The 23,582-nt window shown below is 44.6% G+C and overlaps 2 protein-coding genes across 4 annotated transcripts in view; one reads left to right on the forward strand and one right to left on the reverse strand.

The window, feature by feature from the left end:
• Positions 1 to 12,745, reverse strand: part of TRAPPC9 (trafficking protein particle complex subunit 9) — a 469,613-nt gene extending 456,868 nt beyond the window's left edge. For all 3 annotated transcript variants that reach the window (XM_042869462.1, XM_042869461.1, XM_042869463.1), the window contains exons 1-4: positions 12,671 to 12,745; positions 11,079 to 11,679; positions 3,008 to 3,153; positions 1,482 to 1,610 (exon numbers count right to left, since the gene is read on the reverse strand). In XM_042869462.1, coding sequence (XP_042725396.1) covers positions 1,482 to 1,610; positions 3,008 to 3,153; positions 11,079 to 11,662 — 859 coding nt within the window. In that variant the 5' untranslated portion in view covers positions 11,663 to 11,679; positions 12,671 to 12,745. The remainder of the gene's footprint in view (positions 1 to 1,481; positions 1,611 to 3,007; positions 3,154 to 11,078; positions 11,680 to 12,670) is intronic.
• A 5,725-nt stretch (positions 12,746 to 18,470) lies between these two features.
• On the forward strand, positions 18,471 to 21,942 carry CHRAC1 (chromatin accessibility complex subunit 1). Its single transcript, XM_042870212.1, has 3 exons — positions 18,471 to 18,647; positions 18,829 to 18,955; positions 20,881 to 21,942. Exons 1-3 carry the CDS (start codon positions 18,474 to 18,476, stop codon positions 21,024 to 21,026), a joined length of 447 nt encoding a protein of 148 aa, XP_042726146.1. The 5' UTR covers positions 18,471 to 18,473; the 3' UTR covers positions 21,027 to 21,942.
• The last annotated feature ends 1,640 nt before the right edge of the window (positions 21,943 to 23,582 follow it).

Raw genomic sequence — 23,582 nt, forward strand, 5'->3', positions numbered from 1 at the left:
AAATTGTTGAAGAGATTCACAACAAAACACTTCTCTTGACCAAGTCTGGGCACAAGATAGTGCCAAGAAACCCTGTGCTGGCAAGGCTGAAGTACAGGCACAAGAAGAGGTGCAATTCCAGGCACATCAGTAAGCAATACAGGTAATTAACACATCTATATTCCTTACAAGTAGGCATAAGTTGAATGCTTATTCCACATAGGTCATTTGTTGATTTGCCTAAAATTTGGAAATGCCTTTTGTATCCAGCCTGGTCCCTCTAACAATGTAGACTATAAACAAGGGTGCAGTTCAGAGATTTTAAAGTATTGAAAAGAAACTTATAGAAAACTGTAAAGGGAAAAGACCAAAGAACAAATGCTGTATGACCAGGCAGAGTTCAGGATTTCACATCTGATTTGTTTCTTTCTTGAGTTAACAAGGAGGACCCGTTAGAAAGGATAGATAGTTAGAATATTGTTAAAGACTTGTTGAAAGATGGAGAAAGATTAAGAACTGTTGAAGTTTTATCCTGATGGGCAATATAAAATGCACTATGGGACCAAATGGACAGATTTTAATCCCTAGACATTATCTCTTCAGTGGCATTTTCTCCCTAAATGCAGTAATTTTTATTACCTAGCTCATCATCTGGTGTCAGTACATACAGTACGTACGACAGATAACAGATGAATGAAGATGGATGTAGCTGCTGTTTAAAAGGAATTCATTCTGACTGCACACACTCACGGGTACTTAGACCAGCACTTAAACTCAGAGTCTGTTTGTTTCAGTATTGTGGAAGACTGTAAATACATACAAAGATATAAAAAATATACAAACAGCTCTGCTGGGTGAGACCAAAGCCTGTCTCACCATCCTCTCTCCCACCAAGCATGTAAAAACAAAGCTATTTATTATCACGTTTCACCTTGCCTTCAGTAACTTATAGCTCAGACATTGCAAATGCACAGATTTCACAATAATTAATACATTTTTTTTCTTTTATTATCCTAGCCATCCTCTCCAGGAAGCCACAGAAGCTTTCAGAAGCCTCAATACCATGTAGCAAGTGTTAGATTATGCACTTAGAAGCTCATCTGCACAATCACAATAGAGCATTGAGAAACAATGAGAGTTGAGCCCAGCAGTTTAATCAGAGTAGACAGAGCAGTCCAGGAGTGTTAACTCTCTCTCGAAGGGTTTCACAGGCTGCTCTCCAAATCACCTTAACAGACTGAGGGATGTTACTGTCTACCATCTTATGGATTCTAGGATGCAGGGAAAGAGCACTCTGGGATTGTGCAAGACTTTCTTACGGGATACACAGGAGATTAACCAACAGCAGGGAAAAGGAGGAATGAAGGCAGATTAGGGAGGAACAAATATGGAAAAGATGGATAGGTAAGGGGAGTGTGTATCCGTGCGTGGAGGTCAGACAAACAACTGGAATGGGGCTCTGAGTCCCAGTGCTTGGAATAGAAGTCAAATTCCTTGCTTACCTGGTCTGTGCCTGTTGCCTGCTTCAGCAGAAAGAGAGCCTCCTTGTGCTCTACGAGATCCAACTTTACCTCCAGTCCCACCAGGGTAATGATAGATGACTGATGCTGAACATAAACCCTCAAGAGCAGCTAAAACAAAAACAAAAACCAGCAGATTAGTGAAGACACTTTCAAGAAGTGAAGTATCGTGTAGAAGCATCTATTTACATGAATATGAGGTACACTTCAGTTGGAGAGTAGGCAGTGGAAAAGGCTGAGATAGTCAATGCCCTTTTTATCTCTGTTCTCACTGATAACATTTACCCTCAGGCTCCTCAAGTCCCCACAACTATTAGCATCATCTGTAGGAACAAGTGCTATCCACAGCAGAGGAGTAAAAGCATCCAAAGTACTTCACCCAATTAGAAACAAATCCACAAAACCAGTTAGGATGCTCCTGAGGATGCAGGCAGCTGGCCAATGTCATTGTGAGACCACTTTCTTACACCTTGAGCTTTAGAATAACTGGACAAAGGGAAACATCACACCCAACACCAGGAAGAAGGTACCAGGGGTCTACAAAGCAATTAGGAAGCCCAATGGACTCAGCTGTCCAGCAAGGCTGTAAAAAAATCCTTCTGGAAGCCATTTCCAAGCATATGAAGAACAAGAAGGTGACTTGGAACAGCAAACATCAATTTATCAAGGATAAGTAAGATTTCAGCAACCTCTCTGCCTCCTATGATGTGATGATTAGCTCTGTGGGCACAGGAAAGGACGTAGATGTTGTATATCCTCAGGTTTACAATGTCATGAGACAAAGCAATCTTCATAGCCAAAACAATAAGACTGATTTGGATAGGTGGACTATAAAGCAGGTAGAAAATGATAGGTTCACAGGACTGACCAGCAGTGCAAAGTCCAAATAGTTGCCAGTTACTAATGGTGTCCTCCTGGAATCAGTACTGGGGACAATATTCTTTAACAAAAGTACTTAGGCCAAATGGACTTTCACAGAATCAAAGAATGGCCTGGGTTGGAAGACACCGCAAGGATCATGAAGCTCCAACCCCCTGCCACACACAGGGCCACCAACCTCCCCATTTAATACCAGACCAGGCTGCCCAGGGCCCCATCCAACCTGGCCTTGAACACCTCCAGGGACCGGGCATCCACAGCCTCTCTGGGCAGCCTGTTCCAGCACCTCACCACTCTCTCTTTAAAGAACTTCCCCTGACATCCAACCTAAATCTTCTCTCCTTTAACTTAAAATCATTTCCCCTTGTCCTGCTGTTATCTACTCTTCCAAAGTGCTGACTCCCCTCCTGTTTATAGGCTCCCTTTAAGTACTGAAACGTGGCAACCGTAAAGCTAAGAATAGAAGGAAAATGTTAAGTTAAACACACATGGCTTTCGTAGATGTAGAAGCAAAAAAAAAAAAATCTAACAGTTGAATGTCGATACCTACAGGACAGATTTTGAAATCACCTGTATGCTTCACTGAAAAAAACATTTTCCTAAAAAGTTATTTAATCAATGAAACACACCTCCGAGCCACAGGAAGTCGTTTACGGAGCGCAGAAGTTCCACAGCCATGTGATAATGCACCAGGGAATCCTGTAACATCCCAGCCTGCAAACACAGGTCACCAACGTGCTTCCGCATCCGGCCCTGACAGCGCTTCTTATAGTGTCTGCAAAGCAAAGGATGCAATTATGAAGTTATTTCCAAGAACAATCACATGAGGTAATGAACACTTAAAGTCAATTTTCTTTCCTCTTTCATAATAGATTGACATTACTGTATTCTGCTTCTCTGAGCAAGAATCCAGTGTGAATTCTAAGCAACACAATATGCAAAAGTAAATGACCAGCATTTGGAGGAGATGCTAAAAAGAAAAATGCGTTGCATGTTCTGGCTATATAGCATTTATACACGTGTAGTTGGATATAAATGACTGCTCTTCAGAGCACTTGAACAGCCTCACCTCCATTAAAGAAACACCATCTTTTTAGAACTGCTATGCTTCATGAACAAAGAACGCGTTAAAGCCACTAACAGCAAAATGATCTCCTGGAAAGTTCCCTTCCATTTTCATCCTATTCCACATTTAACAGGCTCAGTATAACCACTGCCACTTCAGGCAAGGATTGTCAGGGTTTCACCTGCCACTCCTTTTTCATTTGCTCAAATAAAATCTGACCCAGCATCAGCAATACCATTTCCTTCCTTTTCCAAACAAAATCACTACATAACACCAATGCACCCTTATTGAAAAGAGTTTTAGGCTTTGTAGAACTAGAGAGGCAATTGGGACACAAATCAATGCAACAAAGGCACAAAGCTCGCTACTTTATTATTTAATACATTGCAGCCAAACAAATGTAAACAGACGTGATGTGGAACATACTGTGCTTCCAAAGTATCTCATGATTTAAGACCGGAGAGATCAGTCATCATTCACAGAATCACAGAATGGCCAGGGCTGGAAGGGACCTCAAGGATCATGAAGCTCCAACCCCCTGCCACACACAGGGCCACCAACCTCCACATTTAATACCAGACCAGGCTGCCCAGGACCCCATCCAACCTGGCCTTGAACACCTCCAGGGACGGGGCATCCACAGCCTCTCTGGGCAGCCTGTTCCAGCACCTCACCACTCTCAATCTGTAAAGAACTTCCCCCTGACATCCTACCTAAATCTCCCCTTCCTCAACTTAAAACCATTTCCCCTTGTCCTGCAGTTATCAACCCTTTCAAAGAGTTGATTCCCCTCCTGTTCGTAGGCTCCCTTTAGGTACTGAAAGGCTGCAATGAGGTCACCTCGCAGCCTTCTTTTTTCTCCAGGCTGAACAAGCCCAGCTCCCTCAGCCTGTCTTTGTAGGGGAGGTGCTCCAGTCCCCCGATCACCTTTGCAGCTCTCCTCTGGACCTCTCCAACAGCTCCCTGTCTTTCCTGTACTGTGAGCAGTACATTCAGAGCAACGCTACTCTTTCTTGAGTTTATCAGCAATCCTTCAGATCTCCCCTTCAGCAGACATATTCCCTAGCAAGAATATCCTTGCTGTATCTGCTCTAGAGATACTGTGGATGCCCCATCCTGGGAGGTGTTCAAGGCCAGACTGGATGGGGCCCTGGGCAGCCTGGTCTGGTATTAAATGGGGAGGTTGGTGGCCCTGCATGTGGCAGAGGGTTGGTCCCTTCCAGCCCTGGCCATTCTGTGATACCTTACATGGCTTAGAATTAAACTTCAGCCCAGTTACTGTACTTGTTGATTTACATCTCTCCAACAGTGTATCTTTACGATCTAATAATGTCTTCCAAGTCTATGAATATAAAAATACACGCATACATACAACATACAATTTCACGTTCCAAAATGCACATCAAGGAAAAGAAGTCTTTTTATGTTTAGACAGTAGATTGAAACACAAGGAAGCCACCTGAGAATGAAGCTTTAATTGAAGGAATTGCTGCAGATGTTGCTCTTTGTTATATGACAGGAGTCTCTGCAAACAACCTGGATAACATGGGCTTCCAAAAACACAGAGGACCACATCAGACTGACTGTCATGGTTTTATGCTTGTAATTTGCATCAGCTCTGGCTATACTTGTATCATTACCCAGTTCAGCAATTCAAAAAACAGGTAATGTGCATTTCATGAGACACTGCACTTTTATACCCCAAAATAAGACTTGAGTATATGGGGAACTGTCATGATTATGTAATTAAAAGGGACCTGAGGTGGTGCTTTTCTTAATTTCCCTTCCAGAACTGAGAAGGAAATAGTTCCATCCTAATTCCTTTCAAATATGTGAAAACCTCAATGCTTTTCACCTGATATTTTCACGTAATCTGTAGATTTATGGACAAATTATTTCTTATTATCTCAAAACTGTGATTTTAAAGCTTTTTCCTCCAGATTTTCCAGATTATATGTTAAGCTTATAAATATGAGTCATACAACGAAAGTAAAAGGGACAGTGCCAGGCAGCTGAGCCAGAATTTAACACCCAAACCATTTCTACAACACTGCCCCACCAGCAGCTCTCCCGAACCAATACCTCATTTTGCCAAAACTTTACCCATGCGTTACAGTACAACTTGGACATCAACAAGCACTGCTTATTCAAAATATTTCTCTTCTAGGAATTATCCCTGTTTATAAACAAAAAGATCAATTTATTCACGATGATGAAGAAATTTACCTCTAGTTATTCAAAGACCAAATTCACTCAACATAAATATTATGGCAAGAAAGGATTTACTTCTTACGATCCCTTCAATCATTCATTATGCTCCTGGAAAACAACTTCTTGTGAATTATAGAGGAAGTCTGCATTGTAGAGATGTAGAAACTGTGTCTTAATGTAGCTCTCACGATGTCACACAAGGACACTATTTATCAGTTAGTGCAAGTGTGTCCAAAAAATATAAAAGGGGACGATTTCAATAAAGGTAAACCCACTTTTCATGGACAGAAAAACTCAATTCATTTGGTATTTGTGATGCTTGCTTCAGAACAAATCTCATGTCTACAACATCAGGTGATCAGGATTAAGATGACCAGAGGGCTGCAGCATCTCTCCTATGAGGAAAGGTTGAGGGAGCAGGGCTTGTTTAGCTTGGAGGAGAGAACGCTCTGCGGAGACCTCATTGTGGACTTCCAATGTTTGAAGGGCGCATATCAACAGGAGGGGGAACGGCTGTCTATGAGGGTGGACAGTGATAGGACAAGGGGGAATGGTTTTAAACTGATACAGGGGAGGTTTAGGTTAGATATTAGAAGGAAGTTTTTCACACAGAGCGTGGTGATACACTGGAACAGGTTGCCCAAGGAGGCTGTGGGTGCCCCATCCCTGGAGGCATTCAAGGCTGGATGTGGCTGTGGGCAGCCTGGTCTGCTGGGTGGTGATGCTGCACATAGCAGGGGATTGAAACCAGATGGTCATTGTGGTCCTTTTCAACCCAAGCCATTCTGTGATCCTATGATTAAAGGCACGACAAAGCAATGGAGTTTCTTCAATCCATATGGGTTGCAAATTTAATGGGAAAAAATAAGCGGGCATACTTATCTCAGCATGAAATTCCAAAATTGTAACATTCAGCTGGCTCTGCTTCACAGCTGTACATGAAGGATCAGGCCACAAAGCTGAAAGCAAACAGCGTATAGATATCTTCTTTCTCTAGTTTCATTTTGATTAAAACATTGATTAATTTTGGTTCTTCACAGCTTAGCTCTGTTTGATGACAGGAAGTTCACACACAGTAATGGCTACTTTCTGTCCATCAGGTCCTTCCCATACCCCACTGATCAGAGCTGTTTCTCTTTTGTCCTGCTAAGACAAAGTCTTAGCAAAGCCACTCCCATGTCTCACACAACAACACCATAAAAAGTCTTTCCTGAACTATCCTCTAAGAAAGTCATGCCCTATGATATAGGACCCACACGGAAAATCATAGAATCACAGAATCATAGAATGGCCTTGGATTGAAAAGGACCACAATGATCAATTTGGTTTCAACCCCCCTGCTATGTGCAGGGTCACCAACCACCAGACCAGGCTGCCCAGAGCCACATCCAGCCTGGCCTTGAATGCCTCCATGGACAGGGCATCCACAGCCTCCTTGGGAAACTCCTTGGGCAATGTGTCACCACCTTCTGAGTGAAAAACTTCCTCCTAATATCTGACCTAAACCTCCCCCATGTCAGTTTAAGACCATTTTCCCTTGTCCTCACTATCCACCCTCATAAACAGGTGTTCCCCCTCCTGTTGATATGCTCCCTTCAAGTACTGGAAGGCCACAATGAGGTCTCCCCCAAGCCTTCTCCTCTCCAAGCTAAACAAGCCCAGTTGCCTCAACCTTTCCTCATAGGAGGAAAACGCCTCATAGGAGAGGTGCTCCAGCCCATTGATCATCTCAGTGCCTTCCTCTGGACCCGCTCCAAGAGCTCCACGTCCTTCCTGTACTGGATGCCCCAGGCCTGGACGCAGTGCTGCAGATGGGGCCTCACAAGAGCTGAGCAGAGGGGGACAATCACCTCCCTCTCCCTGCTGGCCACCCCTTTTTTAATGCAGCCCAGAACACAGTTGGCCTTCCGGGCTGTAAGCACACACTGATGGCTCATGTCCAGCTTCTCATCTACCAGGACCCCCAAGTCCTTCTCTACAGGGCTGCTCTCAAGGAAACCTTCCCCCAGTTTGTATAAATACCTGGGATTGCCCTGACCCAAGTGCAGCAATCCATACCCGCCTCCAGCACCTGTAAATGCAGCTGACTACAAAAGGAATTTTCAGTCTTATTCTCTGAAGTAGTTTGCTTGTGTTCATTTGGTAGTCAACATACATTTCGTTCTTCAAAATAACTGACCATCACTAGCAGTGCCCACAGTTACTGCCTGAAAGCAGAGGACAATTAACCTGGCCTGAGAGCCAGACAGCACTACTCATTTCCAAATCTACTGCATTTGCTATATAGGATGTATGTTTTCCCCCTTCATTCCCATTCTAGGATGCCAGGATAATTTTTATACAGAAACTAGACTAAGAGTATTACATTTCAAGACAGAATTTATTTTCACTACAAACCATCCAGTAATGAGTTTGAAGGATTTTCTGAATCCTGAATATTTCAGAATGGCTAAATTTAAAAACAAGAAACATGCAAAATGAATTTGCAAAATTCATGCAGAATGCTTCAACGAAAACTTCCATCCAATCCCACCAATTCCAATTAGCATGCAGAACTACAGACATCACCAATCATAACATTAATCTGACTTCAAACACAGCAGCATTTCATCAACTGCCAGAAGGTCTGAATTTGGAAACCAAACACAGGCAGCAACAGCTTCATGGTTTTGGAGTTTAAAAGACAAAGCAAATTCCAGAGGCTAGCAGCCGCCTAAGCGCACTGTGTGTGCCCTACAAAACAAAATCAGCACTGCTACCAAATATAATTGCCAAATGCACCAAAAAAAGGGTCGAGGACAGCCGTCAGGCTCCAGGCAGCAATTGTGTGTGTGTGTACTGGAAAACAAAGAGAAAAAGCGACACTAAACTATGCAATGAAGGCAGAGTGGAGAGGCAGTGTATGGAAGAAAGCTAACTACTTTGCAATGTACGCAGTCACAGCCTACCTTTTCAGACCCAACAACAAACTCACAGGGCAGTATGAGAGAAGGAGGAAAAGAAAGGAACAAAACAAAAATTAGAAAGACAGAACAGAAATAAAATAAACAGCCACATACACATCCTGAGATATCACAAAGTCTGAGAAGTCAGTAAACAAATCCCATCTACACAGTATACACAAGCAGACATCCAGTAACAGAGCCCTCCCTTCTCACCACTCAGTAGTATTAAAGGAATCCCTTATCAGCATTAAAAAAGAAAGATCCAAGAACAGAAACTGATGTAAAAAACATGTTCCTGATGTATGAACTGCATCTAAAAGACACTGATCATGTTACATTGATTATGAAATTCAGTGGCAAATATTAACGCTTGGTATTGATGATAGTCTCACCATCTGAACATCGATCCTATCTATCGAGTTTGGACCATAAATATTAACCTTAATAGTTCACAGTAAATTGCAGAAGAAAAGCCTATTTTAAGAGATTGGGTAGTTTTAATTAGTCTTCATGTGATCATACATATGTAACTTCTTAACACGTTTTCTCTCAGTATACATAACTGCCTTCCCAAAAGAAGCCGTTTCATTTGCTTGTCTATTATTTTCACATGCAGCCCACGCATTTAGACAACCTTCATTCCTCACTGGACAGACTTACACAATGTAGCATCTTGCAAAGACACAACCTGGACTGAAGAAGGTCCTCTTTAACCCTGCGTCTCCATATTTCCACTTACTGCAGTACATCCCTCTTAATTAGGGAACCTGTGATGTGATGCAACACTTCATTTCAAGCCAAGAAATAAAGTAATAAATATCCTAGCATTTTCCATCTAAAGACTTCGGCTGGAAGGTTTAATTTGGTTTAATAAACCCGACCATAGCTCAACCTGCTTCACAGGCCTGAACTTCCACTAGGTAGAACACAGAAGCCAGAATACATTGTGCTGCTGAAAGGTGCCTGCACAGAGAAGCTCACGTTTGCTACACACGTTTATTTCTCTCTCAGTGAAGGACAACTCTTTTTCAGCTCTTAGAACAGATGTAGCAACTCCACACTAAAACAAAAGCTAAAAAAATACTCTTTCAAACCAAAGAAGAAGTTTAGAATACTTATTTTTGCTAAACAGTGAAGTACATCAAGCACTTATTAAAGTATATCCACTGATCGAGACTTAATGAAAAACTATTTCAAAGATATGATCAAAAGACACAACAAATTCTGAGACTCTAGCAAAGACTTGGCAAACTGGAACACAAAATCTTGGTGATTAAGTTATCATGTTCACTTGAAATGCATCCTAATGAAAGCCAAGATTCTGAAAGGGGTCACCTAGTCTACAAATGCAACAGTCCATACAGAGTACAAAAAACAGTAACAACAACTAACACTACCAATGAATGTTGGGTATAGCATTATTAGGAGGAAATTCTTTACTGTGAAGGTGAGACACTGGAATGGGCTGCCCAGAGAAGTAGTGCACGTCACCTCCCTGGAAGCATTGAAGGCCAGGCTGGATGGGGCTCTGAGCAACCTGGTCTAGAAGGAGGTGTCCCTGCCTTTAGCAGGGGGGTTGGAATTAGATGATCCTAAAGGCCCCTTCCAACCCAAACTGTTCTGTGATTCTAACTAATCAGAATACCCACAGAGCAGCTAATGTAGGGAAGAACGTGGGTTAATGAATTAGAGCAAGTTCAACTGTGTGAACTTGTTCCAGAAGCCCTGGAGCAGAGGAGAAGGGTGCTGCGGGCCCTTCAACACGTGAAAGGTATTATTTTCATGCACGTTATGTATCCTGATAGGATGTGCACTCCTCTCTCTTCTCTGATATCAAAGGAACAAAGATGGTTGAGTCCATCCTTTGGATTTGACTTCAAGTAATGGAGCCAAACAAACTTTGCACCTACCTACATGCAGAAGGCCACAAATATTAATTCCTAACACCACAACTATGTAACACGCAGATCTGAAAGTTGAGTGAGCACATGATTAAGGGAAGATGTGATGGGAGGAGGAAAAAAAACTGTAACAGGGAAAACCGAAGTTCTTCTCACAGCTGTGAAAAGAACAATAGCAAAATATGGCGGGTCAAAACTATCAAATAATAAAGTAAAAATGAAAGACAAGGAAGAACGTTGAACTTAAGAAACCAAGATAAAAAGATATACAATTACTTTAATTGATGTAAATTGAGTGTTGCTAATTACACTGTATATCTGCAAACCCTTTGAATCCTTCCTCAAAACCTCTCACTGTAAAAGAATCTGTCAAACATCTCCTGTGACATCTTCCTCCTACTTAGCCTCATAAATTATTTAAATGCATATACATACTGAAAACATCAAATGAAGTCAGACCACAAAAATTAAATTATATTAAACAGCAGCAGTATCTATTCTTTCATACAAGAAGATACGAGCACAACATTTACTGCACCACTTTGTCTTTTCTAGCAGGCTTGTTCTAGCTGCTTACCTACTGTCTGTGTCCAGCCCTACAAAATCCTTCTTCTCAAAAGGAACGCAGAGCAGCGGGATCTTGTCTCCAGACTTATCAGTGGCTCTGTCAAGCCGCTTAGACTCCAACACAATGAAGAGGGATTCGATGAAATCTTCTATTCTCTTCTCCACGGTTTCACATTCATCATAACTGGGGTAAAACGCCACATCTGTGCGGGGCTGCTCTGCAATCTCTCCTTGAAGTCCGAAGACAAACAGCCGGGAATCATAGAGCGTAGAGCCATACATTTCCTTCTGAAGATGGAACTTTTCAAACGTCTGAGGCCAGTCCTTGGCAGAAGAACAGTCTGTGATAGTTATCAGCCCCACAACTTTGCGGTGCGTCTGAAAATCCCCCCATTCGTTGTTCTCGGGGGGATAATGGTGCCTGTAGCGGATGTACAGCACGCGCTGGGAGTCGCGCACATTGACTTGGCTCACGGCTGAAATCCGCTTGTAGATCCTAAAAAAGCTCTCTTCTGGTACAATGCCGATGGGCTGGACCACAACCAGGAGAGTCTGATGATCCTCAGCACACTGCATGTAGTCAGGAACACTCATTTTGCACCAACTGCAGGCTAGCAAGAGATAAATGAGTATTATTTAACACTCAGAAGCATACACAGCCGCCGAATAAAGGCGGGGCTTTGTCACAAAGATCATATAATTGTTTGAGAACTGGAAGGGGATCCTTAAAGGTCACCTCGGCCAACACCCCTGCAGTGAACAAGGACATCTACAGCTACATCAGGGTGCTCAGAGCTCCATCCAGCCCAATCCCAAGCACTGTATATTATGCGCTGCTTTAAACCGCCGCCAAAAAACACTTGTGCTTTTGTTTTTCTGTTTTTTTTTTTGTTTTTTAGCCAGATCATTCCGCACAAGTGCAAGACAAAAGCCAAAGCAGCATACGAGACAACACTCTGCCCGTGGGGCCATGGAGGAAATGCTGAACTCCTCAGCATAGACTTCCCTGAGCCTCACGCTCTGCAGTCAGCCTCCAGGAGGCACCGTGAGGAGGTACGCAGCCCTGCGTGCGGTGGGATGTCGACTACCAAACAACGACAACAGCCAAACCTCACACATCCGTGCTTTCGTAAGGATCAGGAAAATTAGGTCCGAAGTATTCATTACTGAGAATAAAGGGGTTATTTCCTCAAAGTTCAGCAGAAGGGCCATAAGAATAGTTTGAATTTCAATATCTGGGATTCCTTCCCCCCCGAGTTATCACAAATCGTATTTCTGTGGCTGCGCCCGAGCCCTGTATTGCTCCGTGCCTCCCAGTCACGGGGATCTGCCGGCTACAGAGCTGCACCCACCACCAGGAACAAGCAGCACAGCTGACAGCTGACACCACACGAACAAGGAAAGAGGCTCGAACCCTTTCTAACATCAGAAAGAAGGCTTTTTGCTGGGCGATCCGCCGCTTCCCACCCCGCATCCCGTAAGGAAAGGGAGCTGAGGGGCAGTGAGGTGAAGGGGGGCGTCCAAGGGGTTGGAGGGGGGGAGAGGAGAGAGGCGCAGCCGCCTCAGGGTCCCGCGCTGAGGGGAGCGGAGGGGCGCACTCACAGCCGGGACAGGAGCCGCCCCCTCCTGCTGCCGCCGGACGCGAGGGACGGGCGGCGGCGGAACTGACGGCAATGGGCGCCCGCGGGGCGGCGCATGCGCGGAGCGGGAGCGGTGGGGTGGCCGCGCTTTGCGCCTCCTGTGATAATTCTCAGTTACGAGAGGGTCTAAGTTTCTGAATTTACTATTATGCAGAAGATTGCAGTCTTATTAATTGCAGGCAATTAGTAGGAGTAGGGCAGACTCCGCAAGAAGAAGACTGGAGAAAATGACTTGCATTACCTGTTCGTTTAGAAAGTATAAGTCTTCAAATTTCCTATAATATACAATTTTAAAATTAGTTTCTGCACGAACATTCCAGGGATATAAAAATTAAGGGCTTTGACATGATAATTAATAGTGAGATTCCTCGAAGCTCACAATTAGTTATGGGCACCTCAGTACAGAAAGGACATGGAGGTGCTGGAGCAGGTCCAAGGGAGGGCAGCAAGGCTTGTGAGGGGCTTGGAGAATATGGCCTATGAGGAGAGACTGAAGGAACTGGGGCTGTTCAGTCTGGGGAAAGGAGGCTGAGGGGAGACCTTGATGAATATCTGAAAGGTGCTTACAGTGAGAGCAGGGCTGGTCTGTTCTCACTGGTGACAGATGACAGGACGAGGGGAAATGGCCTCAAGTTGTGCCACAGAATCACAGAATGGCCTGGGTTGGAAGAGACCTCAAGGATCATGAAGCTCCAACCCCCTGACACAAACAGGGCCACCAACCTCCCCATTTAATACCAGACCAGGCTGCCCAGGGCCCCATCCAACCTGGCCTTGAACAACCTCCAGGGACAGGGCATCCACAGCCTCTCTGGGCAGCCTGTTCCAGCACCTCACCACTCTCTCTGTAAAGAAGATAAAGGGTAAGTTTAGGTTCAATATCAGGAAAAACTTATTTACAGTAAGGGTTGTTAAGCACTGGAATAGGCTCCCCAGGGAGGTGGTTGAGTCACCATCCCTGGATGTGTTTAAAAGCCATTTGGATGTGGTGCTCAGGGACATGATTTAGCAGAGGGTTGTTAGAGTTAGGGTAGCATGGTTAGGTTGTGGTTGCACTTGTTGATCTTTAAGGTCTTTTCCAACCTGAGCAATTCTATGATTCCATAAGGATACTTACTTTGTTGTAAGTGCATTGCTGGGGAAAGATACAGAATCTGAGAAGGGTCACTTGGATCACAGACTTACCTCCAACACCCAAACATTAAATACAAATGTAGATAAATGAATGTTCTTAACAATTATTTTATCATCTTGATACAGATATATTTCTCCCTGATGGGACACAAGTGTCAGTGAAGGAGGAATGGAGCTGTCAGCTGGATGTCTCTATGTATGATGCACGGTATTTATTAGCTTTACAGATGCACTGCAGATGAAAACAAAAGGGACATACTACAAACTTATTTGCACACCAGTGATCTACTGGCTATAAGGAGAGACAGAAGTCAACACTCAGCAATCACATCTGCTTCTGTAAGTTTCACATAGTGTATATAGATATAAATATATATCTATCTTATATATATAAGTAAGTTCAAATAAGATATATATCTTACTGTGCACTGGGAATAAACATCTCCTATAATCTTTTCCTCACTTCAGTAGTTTGTTCCTAATCCATAGTCACAAAGGAGAGCAGAGACACACATTTGTAGCTGCCACGAGCTTGTTCAACACGCTACTATTTTTCCCCATAAAAAACAAACCTGCTGCCACTCCATTCCCCATGGAGCAGTTTGCCCCAAGTATTTATCCATTTATCAAGACAGATCATCAAACAATACATATTTATTTATTTATTTGTTCTGGATTTTTTTATCTGGATTCCTCAGAAAGGAAAATTGTGTGGTCTGTTCTTGCAGGATTCCCCTACCACCTCTGTTACTCAGCCAAAACAGAGCACGTGAAAGAAGCCCTCAGCCTCAGTTTCCAAATCCTTGGACATGGGAGGGTTTTCAGCCTCTGTCTGTGATCTTCCAGTGCAGATGCTTATTGGAATAGAAAGAGGCATATAGCTTAAAGACATTGGCACTCTCAACACAGTAATTTCAATAGGATTAGCAGTTATTTGAAGGTTGTGGACAAGCAGGTTCATTTAGATGTCTTCCTATAACTGGTATAAGTAAATTCAACGTGAATTTAGAGATAGTACAGATTTTCTGGATTTCAGGCAAAATGTGAAGCTAGGAAGCTGCACATATCTTTGGGGAGGCAAGACAGGTGCATTCAAACTGGCCAAATTTAGGTATGAGGGATGTACAAGGGGCATTTTCAAAGAAAGAAAATCGCTTTTCATTCACAGAGTTTTGACAAGAATGTCACTAGAAGCATTTCTCACAGAGAAATGATAGTTACATTCATTTCTCCCATACTGATGTGAATACAAATTGGGTGGAAAATGCCTATATTGCATTTGGTTATGATATCAATGGTACAAAAGCACACTAAAGATTTGGTCTCATTAATACAGCCACGACTCATTAATACAGTTACAACTCTTCCCTGTAGCACTGGCCAGAGGGGGTTTTGGAAACACTTTTTGACATAGTTGGATTCAATATCCTTGTGGGTCCCTTCCAACTCAAAATATTCTATTGTTCTAGTTCAGCTCAGCAGTGTTTTGTTGTTTCACTTCTTCCTTATGAGACACACACACACACACACAAAGTGATGACAGCTTGTATCAATTAAATAAGATAGTTATTGCTAAATGTAAATTGGAGTAGTTAATATTTTATTGTCTCTGGGAGATAATTGGATTGTGGCTCTGTAAACATAACAGTGTAGAGTTTTGACATTACCATTAAGCTACTCAGTCTCCTGAGATCCTCCAGGATGAGTTAATTCCAAGTGGTGGAGAAACTGAAGAGAAGTTGCTTACATGTGTGTATCTCACTGTCGGAGTAATGTCAACTGTTTCCACAAGGTGTCACAAGACTACAAGGATCAAACAAACCGAGCCTGATAGATATGTATACAGCATCATCGTACGTAACACTTCAGTTTGGATATAATCTACAGAGTGATTTCACCAGTGCTGTAATCTCGAATGAATTATGCAGTCCAAGATGTTTTGATTGTTGTTATTTAACTGTAAAAGTTGTCTTCAAAAACGGTAATGCTGGACCCAAAGCCAATGAACATATATTGCTGTACTATCCCTGTACTAAGGTGCTGACAACTGTTGAAGGTGCCAGCCTCCCTTAAAAATCAATATCATCTGTATTAAAGCCTTATCCATATATACTTGCAAATTCTGCATCAGCTTGTAATATCATGTTAACAAATTCCTTGTATTTTCTGTTCCAGGAACATCCCTTTCTGCCCTGAATTCCGACTGATTATTATTGCACATTATTGCAAAAGCTTCCATTCTCCCCTCTAATGCTAAATAGTGATCAAATTAGCAGTATTGGTAGATTTCTCCAATACAAATGAAAAACATACTGTTTGTAAAGCACACAGCAAAGTCCTGATTAAAGCCATTAGTGAGTGTTAAACAACTCCTGGTGGGAGTACAGCAGCTCTTAGCAGACAGGCACACACCACTTCCTGGCTCTAATGGTTCTGGAATCAAATCATAGACTCATAGAATCATTAAGGTCAGAAAGGACCACTAAGATCAAGTCATAGAATCATAGACTCATAGAATGCCCTGGGTTGAAAAGGACCCCAATGATCATCTGGTTTCAACCCCTTTGTCATATGCAGGGTCACCAGCCACCAGACCAGGCTGCCCAGAGCCACATCCAGCCTGGCCTTGAATGCTTCCAGGGATGAAGCATCCACAACCTCCTTGGTCAACCTGTTCCAATGTGTCTCCACCCTCTGTGTGAAAGACTTCCTCGTGTGTAACATCACTACCCACAGCCCTCAGTGCCACATCTCCATGTTTCTTGAGCAACCCCATGGACAATGACTTCACCACTTTCCTGGGCAGTCTGTTCCATTGTTTGACTGATATCAGAGAAGAAATTCCTCCTAATATCTAACTTGAACCTATCCAGCACGACTTAAAGCCATTATTGTTCATCCTATCACTAGCTATCTGGGAGAAGCATTGCATGGGGTAGTTGTGACCAATGTGCAGGACCAGGCACTTACTCTTGTTAAAGCTCACATTGCTGGCCTCACCTGATCAATCCAGCCTACCCGCATCCTTGCAGAGAAGGACTTGGGGGTCCTAGTGGATGAAAAACTGAATATGAGCCAGCAATGTGATCTTGCAGCTTAGAAGACCAACCATATCCTGGGCTCCATCAGAAGAGAGGTGGCCAGCAGGGACAGGGAGGTGACTGTCCTCTCTGCTCTGTTCTCGTGAGGCCCCATCTGGAGTGCTGTGTCCAGGTCTGGGGCTCCCAATACAGGAAACATGTGGAGCTGTTGGAGAGGGTCCAGAGGAGGGCATCAAAGATGATCAGAGGGCTGGAGCACCTCTCCTACGAAGACAGGCTGAGGGAACTAAACTTGTTTAGCCTGGAGAAGAGAAGCCTGTGGGATGACCTCATTACAGCCTTCCAGTATTTAAAAGGGAATTACAAACAGGAAGGGAATCAACTGTTTACTCGGGCAGATAGTGGTAGGACAAGGGGGAATGGTTTTAAGCTCAAGGAGGGAAGATTTAGATGAGATGTCAGGGGGAAGTTCTTCACAGAGAGAGTGGTGAAGTGCTGGAACAGGCTGCCTGGAGAGTCTGTGGATGCTCCATCCCTGGAGGCATTAAAGGCCAAGTTGGATGGGGCCCTGGGCAACCTGGTCTGGTACCAGATCTACAGGTTGGTGTCCCTCTGGCAGAGGGGCTGGAGAATTGATGATCCTTGAGGTCTCTTCCATCTCAAGCCATTCTATGATTCTGTGATTCTGTGATCCCTCTGAAGGACCTTCCCACCCTCAGGCAGATTGACAATTCTTCCTAACTTGGTGTCATCTGCAGACTTACTGAGGATGCCCTCAGTCCCCTCATCTAGGTCATCAGTAAGGTTATTAAACAGGGCTGGCCGCAGCCCAGACCCCTGGGGAACACCGCTTGTGACTGGTTGCCATTCGGATTTAACCCCATTCACCACCGCTGAGCCCAGCCAGGCAGCCACATTTTACCCAGCAATTTGTACCCATCCAACCCACGGGCTGCGGTTCCTCCAGAGCACAGTGGGCGACGGTGCTGAGGCACAGGCACACCGACCCACAGCCATTCCCCATCCGCCTGGCCAAGCCCATACTGCCTTCAGTCGAACACAGAGCGTAGGTGCTATGTATGTGGGGAACGCATTAATAAAGTCACCGCCGCCATCATTTGTTCATAGTTTACTTATGCTCTCCACACCAAACACGCCTCCAAGTGCCAGGATACCAGGCAAATACTGGACTGCAGGAGCTGAAGAGGCGTTTAGCAACCTGTAATTACACTCATGACTCTGTAGCCGCCGGCCTCTACTTGGATTATGTTTAGGAAGAGCCTATTTGCCATAAAAAACGAGTTCCCAGCGCCCGAGTGCCAGCGCCGAGACGAGACCGGCGCGGAGGGTCTGCCCCGCGTCGCATCGGGGTCCGGGGCGAGGAACCGCCACCCACAGCACAGAGCGGGCAGCGGACGAGCGCGGCGCACCACGGGGCTCGTAGTCCTCCCGCCGCTCGGCCGGCGCGCGGCCTCACGGGAGTTGTAGTCCCGCCGCTTCCTCCCGCCGGCGGCGCGCGGGGCCTTCTGGAGGCTGCGGACTACAGCTCCCAAGGGGCCGTGCTGCGGAGGCCGCCCATTTCTCGCCGGGATGAGGGGTGAAAGGCCGCGGCCACTTCGGGGGGGCAAAATGGCGACCAGATTGAGCGGCGGAGAGAATCGGCTGGTGTCACTGCCGTTGTCGCGCATCCGCGTCATCATGAAGAGCTCGCCGGAGGTGTCCAGCATCAACCAGGACGCGCTTTTCCTCACCGCTAAGGCCACGGTAGCGTCTCCCGCCTTCCCTCCCGTCTGGGCCGGGCGGGCTCTCGGTTGCGCCTCTTCGCCCAGCGCTACCGCGTCCAGCGCCTTGCATGCGTGCTGTTAAATGTGGCACTCGTGCCGTTGATTGGGGGTTTAACTGCCACCTGTATATCCGGATCTGTATTGTTTGCTTTACGTTTTAGGAGCTTTTCGTTCAGTATTTGGCGTCGTACTCCTACAAACACGGCAGAGGCAAGGAGAAGAACGCCCTCACGTACAGCGACCTGTCTCACACTGCAGAAGAGTGTGAAACCTTTCAGTTCCTTGCAGGTATCTGCAGAGCAGAGCAGCGGTAATCCTGTGTGTAAATTTGAAGACGGAGTTTTGATTTGATTGAATTGTTTTGTGAGGGCACTGTTCTCCTGCTGGTTATTATTCTGCTATTATGTGTAGACAAAAAAAAAAGCCCTAACCATATAGCTAAAGGCTTAATGGCAGGGTTGGGAATGGTCAGGCTGAACTGTTGCCCTGAAAAGTTCAGCATTGCTCCCCTTTATTCAGCATATGTCTAATGTCTTCTTAGTCAGCATGCTAAATCCAGGCTCAGGGTGGTGACACACTGGAACAGGTTGCCCAGTGTGGTTCTGAATGCTCCCTCCCTGGAAGCATTCAAGGCTGGATGGGACTTTGAGCAACCTGGTCTAGTGGGAGCTGTCCCTGCCTATAGCAGGGGAGCTGGAACTAGATGATCTGAAACGTCCCTTCCAACCCAGATCATTCTGTGATTCATTTAACATCCTGGTGTTGCCAAGCTTTTCTTCTTACCACCTAGGAAAACACATGGCTATGTAAATAAAAAGAAACAAGCTCCTCAGGATTCACACATAAGTTTAAGTGACAGCACAGAAGGTCTTGTTCACCGAGTGGATGTCAATCTGCAACGCTTTAGCCACTCATGCTTCTGCTGTCATCTGTGCTAAGGGCCTTATAAAAAGACGTGAAGTTGTTGGAGCAGGTACAGAGGAGGGCCACAAAGATGTCAAAGGGCTGAAGCACCTCTCTTATCAAGAAAGGCTGAGGGAGTTGGGCTTGTTTAGCTTGGAAAAGGGAAGGCTTCAGAGATACCTCATTGCAGCCTTCCAGTACTTAAAGGGAGCTTACAAGCAGGAGGAAGACTGGCCTTTTTACATGGTCTCATAGTGATAGAACAAGGGGGAATGATTTTAAACTAAAAAAGAGGAGATTTGGATTAGATATTAGGAGGAATTGTTCCTTTTTTTTTTTTTTTTTACTCAGAGGAGGTACTGGAACAGAGTGCCCAGAGAAACTGTGGGTGCCTCATCCCCAAAAGGGTTCAAGGCCAGGTTGGGTGGGGCCCTGGGCAGCCTGAGGTGCTGGGTGGCAACTGTACTGGTGGCAGAGGGTTGGAACAAGATAGGCTTTTAAGGTCTCTTCCAACCCAAGCCATTCTGTGATTGAAATCTAACTCATAAGCTCCATTACTGAAAACATTTATGGACAGGGATTTCTCTGGTGTTGCAAAATTATACCAGGGTAATTAGTGCTCAGCATATTGCCGTAAGCACTTCTGACATGCCAACGATCCCATTTAAAAGCTTTCAGCCTGTGAAACAAGACCTAAAAAAGATGTGACAATTTACATGGCTCAAAAATCATGCATTTAAATCTCTAAGTCCTGTTTCCTGAAAAGGATGCATCATATGTTTCCTCTCCCTTTTAATGTACGTATTTACATCTGAACGTACATGTGCATGCACGGTTTTCTCTTGTAGTTGGAACTTATTGGTAACGTTTCGCTCTGAAAAGGCATGGACATAGGAAAATGAGTTATTTGTAGCCTGGCTTTTCTCAGGGCTCCTTGTTTTGCCTTGTCTCAGGGCCATCGTTACTGCCCTGAATGAGCATCTTACCTGAATACAGAAATCAGTTTTCTACAGGACACAAGTAAGGCAGCTGTCCTATTGAATCTGTCAAAGGCTGTTGAGTCATTGAGCATTCCATTTAAAATCAAACAAATAATGTTACTTGTAATTAGAAAAAAGGAATTATCCATTTCCACTTACTATACATTGTATGTCAGGCTAACTCAACAGGTCATTAACTGTGTTAGTTGGTTTTATTTTGTTTAGTGGTATTCAGTCCCTTCCAACCTGTGCTGTTCTGTATGAATGCAACACTATGAAAGAGGCAGTGTAAGCACTTATACTGACTAAAAGAGCCATTCTCCCTTCCAGATATCTTGCCAAAGAAAATCCTAGCTAGCAAATACCTAAAAATGCTTGAAAAAGAGAAGCGAGATGGAGAACTGGGGAAATGTGATGAAGAGGACGACGAAGAAGAGGATGATGATGAAGCTGTGGGTGAAGCTGTTGGATCTTAAGGCTAGTGAAGAGCTACTTCATAGTTGATCCATTTTCTGTTGTATAAAGGATGTTATTTTTGTGACTGAGAATCCAGATGCTGGATATATTTATATACTGAGCCATCTGCTTTTGCTCTAAGAAGTTGAAAAATTGAACTGTGTATTTCCTGAAGAATGGAATTCTTCCCTCAGAAACATGGTGGCAAGAGAAGCACTAATGTAAATGTGACAGCAGAACTTGCTCAGATGACCGAAAATGACTTCTTCAGACAATCATTATCCAAACGTACAATTCCTTACGGGCAGCTCTCAGTCCAAAAGCTCTTTTGCTCTTTAGAAGGGAGCTCTTCCCCAGTTTGTGTTTCTCAGGTGAAGGGAGGGTTTTTACCCAGGATCTGCTACTCCTAGTCCTCATCTGCTTGAGGAGCCAGTAAGTGATCCAACCCTTCCGCAGCTTTCTGGAACAGTGGCAGGACATTAGTAGTGGACCAAGCCCAATTTTGATAAGTGTTCTGTTTTGGTTTTGATTTAGCTTTAAAAAGAAAAAATAATAAAGCTCTTGCTGTAATGGAGCCTAAACTGGCACGTCTGCCATTTACAGAAACTGAGTAGAGGACGAGAGCCATTCCAACAGGGAACGTGTTTCAGCAGCTGTGCTGATGAGCAGTAGAAGCCATCGATGATAACGTAAATGTGTGCAGAAGCTTTTCTCTGCAGTCAGTTCTTCACGCTTGCGGTTTGTCCACGGCGCTCTAACAAAGCATGAGTTGATTGAAGTCTGTTAAATGTGGATTGTTGAGAGTGAGCAACCCTTTCCCACTTGAGTGACAGAGCTGCGTGGCTGAATTTTCTTTGTTTTTTACTTTACAAACAACTGTCCTGTGTACAACTTTATATGCGACTTTTTACAATAAATATTTTTAGGAAAAAGTGACAGAGGTGCAGAACCTTCCTGCAGTTTTTTTCCAGCTTCAGTTTACCATAGAACAAAACTGTATTGTGTCAGGAAGGGTGCAGTGAGTTCTACGTGATGTTTTACCTGTTGAGAGATCCCCAAGTGGGTATGCAGAACTGTGCTGTTGTTGAAAGGGTTGAGGTTTTTTGTTTCTGTAATCATTAAAAGTGTACGGAGAGCTGAGGGAAACTGACAGTTGAGCACTGTGTGTTTGGGGTGGGAGATGTTGTCTGCAGTAAGATATGTAAATTATGAACAGTGTTTTTCTCAGCACTTGGTGTAGCTAACACTTGCCAGCTTTGGGGGAACAGAAGCAGCTTCTTTCTCCCTAGAAGAAAGTTGCATGGTAAACCTATAGCATAAACAGGGTATGGGGCAGCAAGGTGAAACAGAGGTGGACTCAAAAACTGCTGTTCACCATGATGGTTGTGTTGAAAAGTCACAGAAGAACAGCCTAATTGTGGAGCTTAACCTCTTGGTTAAGTCACTGCTGCACTACCTGATCCACAGTTAGGTGGGTCATGACCTAAGAATCAGAAACCCAAACCAGCCCCCAGCAAAGATGTCACTGTACTGAGCACACACATCTTGAGGGAAAGACAGCAGGACCGATGAGCTTTAGAGCAAATGTGCTTATATTTACTAGCGTGGTTTTAGAGCGGCATTTTCCACCACTGGTTCTTTGGAGCTGACCCAGTTATCCATCATGCCTCTCACATGAGCCAGTCATGGTGCTGTGCAGGGGTTCTAAAGGAAGATATCAGTCACTTGCCCAAAGCTGCCATCTTGAGCCTGGCGAGGAGGCTCAGCATGGTCAGCCACCATCTCCAGGTTGTACACCAACACTGCGATCGCGCGCCCAGTGGCACAGCAGGAGCGATGGTGCTTTGGGACTGAAGGAAAACAAAGTTCTCTGGGGACGTGTTAGATGGTGGCCAGTTGCACGAGGGTCACTTTTGTGAGACCTGAAGTGGGAAATTCTGCCACAGAATTAAGAGGCTGCTCCAGTGCTTGCTCAGTAGCAGTGTATTTTGCTGCTGAAGGCTATTAGCCACATACCTGGGCTATGGTTGCAGATGGGCAGAGGTGTCCCTGGCTACAGGTGGTCTGCACTTGGTCGTCCTGAAAGCTATCCTCATTTATAGCTGATAGGAATGTGGCCTTGTTGCCTCAGACCTGTAGCATAAGCCTGAGGTGGTCCAAGCTGCTTGGGAATAGCTGGCAATGAACCATGGTCTTGTAGCACACCCAGTGTTTGTTCCACTGCAGGAACATGCAGCAAAACTGAAGCACTTCTGCTACCGTGACTTGGGTTGATGCAGTCTCTTTTAGCCTCCACAGAAGGAACACATCCTCCGTGACAGTGCTATGCTATTCCTTTAGGTGCTACAAGGCTGTGACCAAGGCCTCCGGAGCCATATCTGTCCCTATCTGGTATGAGAAAGGTCATTATAAAATGGCTGAAGCTCAAACAAGATGAGCCATCCTAAGTGGGCTTTCATTAGGAGATGCTTTGCTTTTCTTCTCATTTTTCCAAGAATTGATTTTGAAAGTTTGCAGTTGTTGAATGTTTCTGCCCTGCAGGGAAGGCAGCTGCAAGGCAGGAAGCTGACAGTACT

This window comes from Lagopus leucura, unplaced genomic scaffold (genome assembly GCF_019238085.1).
Source record: "Lagopus leucura isolate 7727_CA_CO unplaced genomic scaffold, USGS_WTPT01 Super-Scaffold_100002, whole genome shotgun sequence".
NCBI lineage: Eukaryota > Metazoa > Chordata > Aves > Galliformes > Phasianidae > Lagopus > Lagopus leucura.

Bases quoted from the DNA above. Each gene is read 5' to 3' on its own strand.
- CHRAC1 (XM_042870212.1), top strand. From the start codon at position 18,474: ATGAGGGGTGAAAGGCCGCGGCCACTTCGGGGGGGCAAAATGGCGACC. The intron at 18,648-18,828 runs GTAGCGTCTCCC...TTTACGTTTTAG, and splicing joins TCCTCACCGCTAAGGCCACG to GAGCTTTTCGTTCAGTATTT. The intron at 18,956-20,880 runs GTATCTGCAGAG...TCTCCCTTCCAG, and splicing joins AACCTTTCAGTTCCTTGCAG to ATATCTTGCCAAAGAAAATC.